The 12,108-nt window shown below is 40.3% G+C and overlaps 1 protein-coding gene across 1 annotated transcript in view; it reads left to right on the top strand.

The window, feature by feature from the left end:
* The window catches only part of arfgef3 (ARFGEF family member 3), a 50,451-nt gene extending 41,002 nt beyond the window's left edge, over positions 1–9,449 (top strand). The window contains exons 35-42 of the mRNA XM_046065855.1: positions 356–487; positions 1,172–1,302; positions 3,432–3,650; positions 3,740–3,911; positions 5,344–5,445; positions 5,874–6,256; positions 7,190–7,655; positions 8,007–9,449. Of these exons, the coding sequence (XP_045921811.1) occupies positions 356–487; positions 1,172–1,302; positions 3,432–3,650; positions 3,740–3,911; positions 5,344–5,445; positions 5,874–6,256; positions 7,190–7,655; positions 8,007–8,198 (1,797 nt within the window). The 3' untranslated portion in view covers positions 8,199–9,449. The remainder of the gene's footprint in view (positions 1–355; positions 488–1,171; positions 1,303–3,431; positions 3,651–3,739; positions 3,912–5,343; positions 5,446–5,873; positions 6,257–7,189; positions 7,656–8,006) is intronic.
* The last annotated feature ends 2,659 nt before the right edge of the window (positions 9,450–12,108 follow it).

The following is a 12,108-nucleotide window of genomic DNA, read 5'->3' as shown; positions in this document are numbered from 1 at the left end:
TGACCCAGTAATTCAATTAAGACATGTCCTCTATTGAATAAATGTATAAACATCAAACAGAAGTACCTGTTTTAAACCCTTACGACAACCTACACAATTGTTTGTTTATATTTTACTTTTGTCTTCTAATGGAGCCATTTAATTAATAGTCTGCAGTCTGTTTCTAAATGTTGCTTTTGCACATTTAGAGGTTTACATGCATTTGACCAACAGCTGCTTGACTTAGTTGACTTTAGCAGCATCTTTCTTTTGATGTGAAAGATGTGTAGAGTGCAATGTTAAATTATGGTGAGAGGATATGCATCATTAAACATCACTTCACCTTAATAAGCGTTTTTTTTCTGTGTCTCTGTAGAACCTTCTGGCCTGTTTTCATAGCGGTTCAGACAGTTTTTCTGGAGACGCCTGCGAAGTGAAGGTGGCGGCTCCGTCCCACTCTCCTTCAGCTGAGGCTGAGTACTGGAGGATCAAAGCAATGGCTCAGCAGGTTAGTATGGCGTAAATGCTGTACGATAACCATGAAAATAACCTCTACTTTATGTGCTGCAGAGTGAGACAGTGAAAGGGCCCACGATGGTCAAGTCCTATTGTTATTTGTCAAACTCAAATCAAAAGTCCATACGTTTTCAAACCTTAATTAACATGAATTATGAAGAAACATTCTTCTGACAGTGTGGATGACCTTTTTGTGTTTCAATCTGTTCATAATTTAATGCAGACTTACAATTATACACTAGTCATCATAAATAAATATAAACACAAAGTTATGGTCATTTTTCTGGCTGAAATAAACATGTGAAAATTGTTGGGATGTGTTCTTTTGTTATAGAAATTGTGTCTGTTTTTTCAATGTTGTCGTGATCATTGTTTTTACCCCTTTATCTTTGTGTGTATGTAACCTTCTGTGTTGGTGTGTGTGTGTGTATGTATATAACATAATTATGCAGTTTTGACCACAGCTGTTTCAAAAACAGGTTTTTAATCTCGAGACCATCCTAGTTAGGTAAAGGTCAAACAGAATTACACAATATAATTTATTTTATTTCAAATGCATGAATAAAACTACAATAAGCAAAAAGTCCAACTTCTAACTACACTAATGTATTATTAGTACTAGTACAACTGTTGGTGGCACAGTAGAGCTTGTTGACGTGCCCGCTTTGTGTCTCAGGTCTTTATGTTGGACACCCAGTGCTCCCCAAAGACGCCCAACAACAAGGAGGGCTTTGAGCACGCTCAGTCGTGCGTTCTCATCATCGAGCTGCCATCTGACCAGCAGTCCAACGGGCACACTCAGAAGAGGTATACAACATACACACAAATACACCCGCAGAAGCATGTTTTGCTCCACATCTGATGACACGTGGTCATCAGATGTGTATATATGTATATATCTAGATGTGTGTATATCTTCTAACTAAAACTTTAACCAACAACAATCCTGGTGTTTTTTTGTGGCTGACGTAATTGTTTGTCCTCTTGGTGAGGATTTCAAGGTCCACACAAACAATGAATATTGTATATCATAAAAAAGCACACATTACCCAATTTACTGTCTTACTTTTGTGAACTGCAGCCCAAATAAATTACTAAAGAGAAATTTCAGTACATTTCTTTGCAAATGGCAAAGAGTGTTTAAAAAGTTAAAAAGTACCAAATAAGTAATTCTCACCCTTCTGATAATATAATGCCAAACTGAAAGATTCAAAATGTACAGAAATAAATATTATCAGGTTGTGAAGAGTTCATGCATTTTACTGTGGTCATATGTAAAGTCAAATTTCATTTTGAATATAATGTGTTTCGAAAACAAATTTTTACGTGTTCTGTTTTGCCTTTTGGTACCATACTTTAAGACAAAAAAAATTCAACAGTTGCCCACAACATATAATTAAACACTTGACGCTTCTGTGTTTTTCCAACATACAGCCCATTTTGTCTTCATTTGGTTCATTCCTACGTTGTGTCGAGCTCTTTAGTTAACAGACTTTTTTAAAAATAGAAATATTGGATGAGCAGTAATTTTGGATACTTTGTGTTCACATATTATATTTACAAAACTAAGAAAGAAAACAATTTTTTTACAAAAGAAAGAGGACCTGCAATATTCATTTGTTTGAACATTAAAAAATAGAAATTGCAATCTCAATCTAACTCTTACTAACTGCTCTCTGCTTGTGTTTCTGCTGCTGTGGTCACAGGAAAATTGGGTAAGGCTGTTTTCTGTGACATCTGTGTGTTTGTCAGATTTAACAGTGTGATACAGTATGGGTGTATGAGCTACATATTCAAACTAACTAACCCACCTGTAGAGCTGCACAATGTGGAGAAAACATGTGGTGTGTGACAAATTTGTCCTGAAATTGATGTCCTGTTGTTATCCCTATAGTGGCAATGATGTCTCCTTGTATTGTGGCTGAATCAACTGCAGGCACACTGCAATAAAAAGAAATTGACATTTTCATCAAGGATCACTTTGAGACATTGCACTGAAGGAATGTACTGGCTGTTCCAACAGCACAGCTCTTTTGTGTTTAATGTGGAAATTCATACCACTCTAACAATTCAAATATGAGACATTGTGCAGCTCTATCCACATACTGTACCTGCACATAGTGCAACACATCACTCATTGTACACAGTTGTACAGTGATGTGTGTGTGTGTCACACATGTAGTTTCCTGTCCAAAGCATCACATATGAGTCCTGTTGAAATTAGTGTAATTCCCTGTTGATCCTTTTGTGTATTTAGTTGTATTTCCTTAGTTGGTAACAAGATTCAAACTGACATGATACCGAGTCTGAGCTTATGCAGTTTTGAAAAAAGTAATCCATCCATAAATACAGTGATGATGTTTGTTGTTGACCGCTCACACTACAAATTCAGTATGATGTACTGCATCACCTTTTATATCCTCAAGACTTGTTTTTATGCAGCCATTGTTTTAGTCCGTTAGGTTCAAGGTGGGTTTCATCTAGTATAAAGTAAGATTCCACTAATCTGAACTATATTTACTTACCCTGCATACTGTAAATTATACCAATAGTGCTGCAACATAAAGCCTTAATTTTGACTTTCTGTTAAAATTTTGCAGCGATTGAAGGTTATGGCTTGAAAGCAACAATCATGTAGATTTTTTTGGAGCAAGAAGGGCAAAATTAATTCCACAGATCAAATCCAAGTATGAAGACATTTTGAATAGTTTTGTGTCAAAATAATGAATTAAATTGGACTTCACTAGGAGGGGAAAATTTATCTCCTCTAAAAGTCATTATTTTCTTCAGAAGCCACAATATAGCAGCTTTAAATGTGTGTTCTACAGTTAATTACAGTAGATACTTTTAATTTCCTTCTTGGAGCAAGAGATTGTCCTTATTCGGTTAAAAAACGGAATGAATATGACTGAAATCCTGGTTTCTGAATCCCACAGGATCCCGTTCAGGACCATCGTGGTGAGCCTGCTGTCCCACCAGGTCCTTCTCCAAAACCTCTATGACATCCTGCTGGAGGAGTTCGTCAAGCAGCCCGAAGGTCACGAAAGGGTCACACCTGTAACCTCTGACCCCAGCAGAACCACAGCAGGCTTCCTGCGCTACATCTCCATGACTAATTTAGCCATAATCCTGGATCTGCTGCTGGACTCTTACAGGTTACTGCAACAAGAAAGTCAGACATAAGACTGACAATGTTATATATCTGTTATCCTGCTGACTTTTCTCCTGATCTCTTTGTCTGCAGGACAGCGCGGGACTTTGACACTCGGCCGGGTCTAAAGTACCTGCTGATGAAGGTGTCGGGTGTTTGTGGTGCAGCTAATCTTTATCGTCAGTCTGCCATGAGCTTCAACCTGTACTTCCAGGCCTTGCTGTGTGCCACACTGAGCCAAGCCGACAGCATGACCGCACAGCAGGTAGAAACCAATCATTAAAACTTTAAAATTTATTAAAAATTTCCTCACTACGAATTTTTTTGGGAACAACAGAATCCCAGCCACAAAGTGGTAGGCCACATAAAATCACAGAACATGCTGAGGCACACAGTGCACAGAAGTTGCCAACTTTCTGCAGAGTTGATAGCTACAGACCTCCAAAGGTTGTGTGGCCTTCTGATTAGCTCAAGACCAGTGTGTAGAGAGCTTCATGGAATGGGTTTCCATGGCCGAGCAGCTGCATCCAAGCCTTACATCACCAAGTGCAATGCAAAGCGTTGGATGCAGTGGTGTAAAGCACAGCGGCACTGGATACTAGAGCAGTGGAGACGTGTTCTCTGGAGTGACGAATCACGCTTCTCTGTCTGGCAATCCGATGGACGAGCCTGGGTTTGGCTGTTGGGGCTATTTTTCTTGGGTTGGGCTTGGCCCCTTAGTTCCAGTGAAAGGAACTCTTAATGCTTCAGCATACCAAGACACTTTTTTTTTTCAGTAAAATTTCATGGTCCCAACTTTGTGGAAACAGTTTGGGGATGGCCCCTTCCTGTTCCAACATGACTGCTTTAAAATATAAATCTGTATGAAAAGGGTCACACCTAGTGACAAAACCACAGAGAATTCTCACTTGACCCTGAAGTTCCCCCCTTTGGCTCTACGGAGCCTTTTAGTGTCTTTCAGCCCAAACTTTAATGTTTTGTCTTAGTGCTCTAATCAACCGCATTTCCAGCAGCAGCAGGCAGCTGTTTTCATAAAACAAGCTCTGATAAACCCAATGTACGCTGTCTGCCCAGCACCAAAGATAGAGACTAGCTGCTAAGAAAAGTGCAACTACAGAGCCAGATATCTTTCTAACGAGTTGGTGGAGAACTGACTTAATATTGTTCTTAACATTCATCTGTTGTCCAGAGACGCATCTCCACATAAAGTAGCTCTGTATCTGCTTAACGTGTAAATTGGCAACTGTTGGCCATTTCAACTATATAAGGCTATAGCATGTCAAACGTGTGTGACCATGTTGGAGATTTATTCACTTGAAGTTAGTTTACAGTTTGTCTTTGCCAGTTTTAGTTTATATTTCTTTCTTTTTTCTGTTGGTAGGTTTAATGAAAGAAGTTCTGAGCAGGTATTTGTATGTTTGGAAAAAAGCATCACAAAAATAATACATTAAAATTGTCTAATTCATTAAATTTATTACATTTTTAATAATAATAGTCTGCAAACCTTCGCATTTGTTGGCACCTACAGTACTAAAAACATAGCAATCACAGATTAAGATCTGTACAACCGCCCAGAAATGTAGTGGTAGTGACCATTTAGCAACACATTAGCAACCACTTTAAAGATGCAACTAAGACGACACTAAGAAATCATTAACGATTTTCAGTTTCACATTTGAACCTTTCATTGTATTTAGGTGAAGAGGATCCTGTATGAGGAAGAGGAAGGGAGCTCTGACTCCTCTCACCCTGGCTCTGCCTCGTCAGAGGACGAAGATATCTTTGAAGAAACAGCACAGGTGACGCGCAAACACACAGCTTCAGTGTTGCTGTAAGAGGTGTAAGAAAAATAATGATCCATTTGTGTTATGATAGTGACAATTCAACAGTTAAAGAAATCTTTGAGAGTTTCAGTCCAGAGGAAGTGTACAAAAGGATAAGCAGTGATAAACATAAAGGCTAAATAGACAAAGAAAATAGTGCACGCGCAATTAGAGGTCATAGTGATTGATGGGCACCACAGAAATAAAAAAACAACAATAAAGATTTACCTGGATTAATCATCCTGTTGCTCTCTTTTTCCATTTCCTCTTTAGTTTGTTCCAGTTTAGGAGTTCAGGGTTTTCTGAACTGTTCACCCTCCTAATGTAACAAAGAAGATGAATCACTTTTTGTTGTTATCATATCAAAAATCAAATCATCCACTTTACTCTATGTGTCCTCTCAGGTCAGCCCCCCTCGCGGCCGGGATAAACGTCATCACTGGCGAGCCCCCATCCCATCTCTCAGCGTGCAGCCGCTGGGCAGCGCAGACTGGGCCTGGCTGGTCAAACGCCTCTACAAGCTGTGCATGGATCTGTGCAACAGCTATATCCAAATGCACCGGGACCTGGAGAACACCCTGGAGGAGACGGCGTTGCTGAGGGGAGGAGCAGGAGGAGATCACGTCTTCTTCCTGCCTCTCTTTCCGTCTGAGACTTCCACGCCTACGTCAGCCGGTGGTCTTTCGGCGAGGGGGACACCATCAGAGGACGGCGGGTACAGGTGTCAGGCCGCGGACATGAGTGCAGCATCACCAGGAGACACGCCCACACCCAGCCCAGGATATAGGTCTGACTTCATTCATACCACACAACAAATGAGGCATTATTCCACAACAATATATGCTTTCAAATAGCGATCTGGCTTTCCTGAACCAGTAACGTAAAACCACCATGTAATACAACACTGGCATGTCAGCTGTGGATTTTCACCCAGCCATCGTTCCGTTTCTGTTAATGCCAATGTTCAAGGGCTAAGAGGCTGACCAAATCAAACCCCCTATACCAGCTCCGTACCTTTCATACAGCACAGCCAGCCAGCATATTGGGGTAATACTCTCGGAAAATAATGCAGTGTGAAAGCAGACTGAAAGCATAATCTAGGATTTTAGCCTATTTTCTGATTTGTGTGCATACAAATCAGAAAAACATACAGTGATTGTGTGTTGGGCAAAAGTTCAAGAGTGACTAATTTGCACAGGGTAGTGTGCAGAATGAAGCATGCATAACATCATCCTGGAAGCAGGTAACAAAGTTAGCTATGTGCTTCATTAAATGTAAACAATCACAATGTGAATTGTCTAAACCAAGTTCCAGTAGGATCAGAGAGTAGAGCTACGTAACTCTGGAAATTTAGGGATGAGTAAATTTTTATCTACAGTAAATTTGTCAAAACCCCATTGTTTAAACAGAGGGGAGGTTGGTGTATTCAGCGTCAAAGCTCAAGTTAATTGAACATTGCAAAACCTGGTAGAAAATGAGTGAGGTACACGCCGCATTGCTGCCTGTGAGAATACAGTTGCTCTCACATTATGGAAATAATGTTTTTCACACAAAGTGCTAATGTTAGTCTGAACATAACCTCACAACACGGGTGTTGTTTGAACTACGGATATAAAATCAACCATTGGCTTCATCTGTTGCATCTTGTTCGGTGCTGGATAATCTGCTCAATCTGTTTAGTCACCTGTCCAATGAAAGCGACCATTTCTTCTCTTCACAGCAGTACAGGCAGTCTGCCCCACCACTTCCGGACTGGAGGCGAGAGGAGGGACTCCGGCATCACAGGAAGCTCAGTAGGAGGAGCTCCTAGCAGCGCTGGACCGGGAAGGAGAAAAGAATGGTGGGAAAGTGCCGGGAACAAACTGTACACCATTGCCACAGATAAAACCATCAGCAAGCTGATGATGGAGTACAAACGCCGGAAACAGCAGCAGCAGCAGCCACAGCAGTGCCATGTCAACCTGTTCATGAAGGAGCAGGGTCGTGGGGGGGCAACAGGAGGAGGTGTCGGGGAGACACAAAGGCCCCCGCAGAGGCCCCAGCATCTGGTGGACCAGCAGGGTCCGCCTTTGAGGCACTCAGTCAGTGCAGGACCTGAGGTCCTAAGGCAGGAAAAAAGACAACGGTCAGGATCCACCATCAGCTCCCACAGCATCTCACTAAGGGACTCCGAGGCTCAGATACAGGTACAGTGTATGTGTGTGTTCTTGTTTTTCTATCCTGGTGGGGACCATGACCTGACATATCACTCACGCCGTGGGGACCAATTTTGTCCGTGGGGACCGATGGCTGGGCTGGTCCCCATGGCACAAGCATTGCAATCAATAGAAAACAGCCTCCTAATATGCCTGGTGAAGGTTTTCTGAGAAAAAAAAAAGTTTCCCCATGGAGTTGATTTTTATTACTGTGTGTGCCCTAATGGTCATAAATGGTATTGCAGTGTGTGAATTTGCGCTGGTGGGGACCATCTCCTGACAAAGTGTCTGTGTGTGTGACAAATGTTGGGTATTGAGCATTTTGTTTCTCTCCCCTTGCAGGCGTGGACCAACATGGTCTTGACTCTCCTCAATCAGGTCCTCCTCCTGTCAGATCCCTCCTTCCTGGCGCTCCAGCCAGCGCTCTACCCCTGCCTCATCCAGCTCTCCTGCCACGTGACCGACGCCCGCGTCCGCCAGGCACTGCGCGAGTGGCTGGGCCGCGTCGGCAGGCTCTATGACATCATTCTGTGACACTGCATCAAAGAAATGCAAAACCATGGGATGAAGGGATGCAGTCGGTTGGTCAGTGAAGGATGTAAACAGAAAGATTTAGATTGGTTTGGTGCCATCATGTGATGGTGCCGCTATGTGGTAGATTAATGAAGGGTGCGACTGACTGATGACGCAATGCAAAGGGAGAGAAATGGCTGTGACATCATAACGTCAAAATGTAACAGAGTAGTTGAACAATAACGGGCTTAACAGAGTGATCAGAAAACTGATTAGTAGTGTTTGATATCGTATGGATTTATGGCTCTTTTGAAGAAGAGGGAGGACATTGGCGACCATCATATGACATTAAGTTGAAGGATTTGATTGGCCAATGAAGGAAGTGGTGAGAAGAATGAAGGATTTAGTTGGTTTGTGAAGGATTCTTTGTATAATGGAAAGGATTTGATTGTGAATGTGCCATTTCTGCCTCTTGTTCTTCAGTTCACACACACACACACACACACACACACACACACACACACACACACACTGTCAAAGCTTTAAAATATGAATTGATTTTCAGTTTTGAAAAACTGATCTGCAGGCTCATTATCTTGTCATAGTATTGTCAGTGTGCTCCCTCTAAGGCGATAAATACTTTGCTTCATCCTAATGTGGATACAAACATAAATGTACAGATGTGCAATGAAATACGATTATTGTAGTTCACATGCATACTTTTTTTCCCTGGACTGCATTAACACTTTTTAAAAAGGTACGCTGTGGAGTTTTCTTGAAAAATGAGCTGTATTTACATTCAGAGTATAGCTAAATTTCGTAGCACACTACTGTCATAAACTGTTGGTGAGTTAATTATTATAAAAAGAGATTTTTCCAGCAGGTTTCTGTCCATGTAATGTTTCACCTGCTCAACATCTCATGTTTTATAGCATCCATACACTAACTGAACACATGCACTGCCTTTTGCAGTCAGCAGGAATGTGTATCACATCATCATTGTGTGCATACATGCAAGTGCTAGTAGAGCATGAGATACATAAAAAACAAAGACCCGCTCATCAAAAACTCTGTTGTGAAAATCTTTTACATCCTTGGCCGTATGTTCTTCTGTGTTTTGACCATCACTACAACTGGTTATGATAACTATGGGGAATGTATGAAAAGTATGCTATGTCTGCCCTACAATCTTTGACTGACAGCGAATCTGAGAAATTTTATGCATGAACACCCCAGCGCCAGACCACTAGCATTAGAAATGGGGTTCAACGATTTGGGGAAAAAATCTAATTGCGATTTTTCGATTAAGATTGGATTTGTGATTTTTTTTTTTTTTTTATTGAAGTTTTGCTAGCAAGTTCAATATTGACTGCCAGTCTATTTTTGACTGAAGCCATATCAAGCAGCACAGAACAGATGAACCAGGCAGGAAGTCAAACACAGAACGGCATAGAGAATCTGGTCAATTTTCAAAATAAAACACCTTTTGCAGACTCCCGACCGTACATCAACAATGAACACAGTTAAAACAGAGAAAAAAGGAACAATTTAACTAAGTAGCCTACTTAACCATTGTAGAAGCACAAAAATCAAGGACAATTGATCAACTAAGGAAAATCTGAACAAGTCAGCAAAATCAGACTTTCTGAAATGCTCCATGTGCCTATGTAACGTAAGCCTACTGAAAGAGGAGCGAAACAGGCTCACAGAGAGCTGTAATCGGGAGCTGAAGCACACAAATTAATAACACGTCAACAACGTAGGGCAGGCTAAACACTCTGCTGCTGAAACAGTTCAGTGTGAGTTGATGCCAGACAAATCCGCGGCACAGCCGCTGCCTGTGTCAGTTCGGCTGGCGCCATTAACACGTTTTCCTCCACTTCTGTTTGTTGTTGTAAAATGTACATGCCCTGTGCCCTCTCTGATTGGTGAGTAGGACCGTAACAGGAGGCGCATGGCGCTTGTGATTGGCGAGCAGATCTGTCATACAGGGACAAAAGCGGAATGAATTTGTAACTGCATGACTGTTAAAAATGGGTAAGATCCACTGTATAATTAACCTACATTTTAATCGCCATCTTCGCGATTAGCAAATCGCGTTCTTTCAAATCGCAATTTTGATTTGAAAACGATTAATCGTTCAGCCCTAATTAGAAACTGCACAGCTTACTGTATTTAAAAATTAACATGCAAACTTAAAGTACTGTTATATGTATTTCTTTTAGTTCTTCAAAATCAGAGATTGAGGCCACATTACAGCCGGTGAAGACTGTATATGAATGTTTTGTTGCCGCCATTCATTTTCTATATCCAGCTTTAAATACCATGCACCTTCAGCTGAATGTCTTTATTTATATATGTATATATTTTATTTTTTCTCTTAAACCTTCTGGAGTAAGTGTACCAAAATGGAGCAATCAAGCATTTATTTGAATATGTATTTTAATGTTTAACGCCTATGATATATACTTCATGTTACATTTGCTGTTTACGTGTGTACATGTATTAATGTAAATTATTGATTATTTTGATATTTCATGTCATATTTAACAATTTTTTTGTTATTTATTTTTCATATTTTACCACTTGATGCATTATGTGCTAATACTGCTTGAATCTGTGCAATTTGCTTTTGTTTTTGTTTATCCTGTAGTAAAGGGAAGTAACAGTGACAGAGACTGAGCAAGGCACTACTGACACTGTCAGGTTAGGGGTGTGATTGGGCTGCTGATGCTAAATATGTATCTGGGTTAAGATAGTTAGATTGGTCTGTTTGTATTCACAAGGTTTTACATCAGAACCATCTGTAGAAACTGTTGTAATACATAAAGTTAAAACAGTTGGAGCTGGTTCAACTTTAAGAAATGCATCATGTGTTCAAAACATTTGAAATACATTTGCCAACCTCAGTGATTAATATCCACCTTCTTTTGTAATCCAATTTACTTCTCAACTAATTATTTCTCAGGGCCCAAGGTGATGTCTTCAAATATCTCCTTTTTTCCAACTTGCAGTCCGGAACACAACAATATTTAATTTAAAGTCTAAAAAAAAAAAAAAACAATGTTGCATTGAGAAGAGAATGTTTGGGTATTTTTGCTTGAGAAAGTAATTTAACAAGTAATTGGTTACCAAAACTGCTGAACTGTTGGTTGGATTTATTTGACATTTCCTGTGAATATTCTCAGTCTCTAGGGGATGATTCCTATATTTTTTGATGAATTCCTGATCTTCCCTCTAACAAACACCATCAGAACAAATTTCCCACTTGTACACATGGCATTTCAAAATTTAAAAAGCACTCTGATTTCCATGAAATTGACTGAACACATATTGCTCCACAGAGGATGAAGCCTTTCAATTTAAGTGACCACATGACCTTTCTTCTAGCACCACACTCAAGATAAACGACAAATTTTTAGCCCTAGTTTTACAGTAACTCACTGGTAAGAACAGCTAAATCATTAGTAAGGTGTTGATATTGAGACAATCAATTTTATATGCAAACCCATCTATTTGCAGAAATCTGCTGTCATTAGGTTGTTAGCGTATGTCTCTCCAAAGAATAATGCCACTGCTCTCACCTGGATGATACTGAAACTAATGCTAATGTTAACAAGTATGTTTAGATCAACAAAAACACACAGTAACACAACTTATACACAGTTGCAGAGTGGGACTCTGGGTTTTAACACCAGAAGAATGAGTTGAATCAGGACAGATTACGACTGAATGAATGTCTGACTGATGGATGAATGAATAAAGACAATGTTGAACTGATGCTAACTTTACCAGCTCTAAACTTTACCAGGCCTCTAAAGCGCCTAAGAAGATTTACTCTTCTTTTCACCCAGTCTGAGGGTTTGTCCTTTTCATCGGCAATTCTCTCTCTCTCTCTCTCTCTCTCTCTCTCTCTCTCTCTCTCTCTCCC

The sequence above is a fragment of the Micropterus dolomieu genome, linkage group LG12, assembly GCF_021292245.1.
Source record: "Micropterus dolomieu isolate WLL.071019.BEF.003 ecotype Adirondacks linkage group LG12, ASM2129224v1, whole genome shotgun sequence".
Lineage (NCBI taxonomy): Eukaryota > Metazoa > Chordata > Actinopteri > Centrarchiformes > Centrarchidae > Micropterus > Micropterus dolomieu.
The sequence above is the reverse complement of the archived record's forward strand: the minus strand, read 5'-3'. Positions and strand labels throughout refer to the sequence as shown.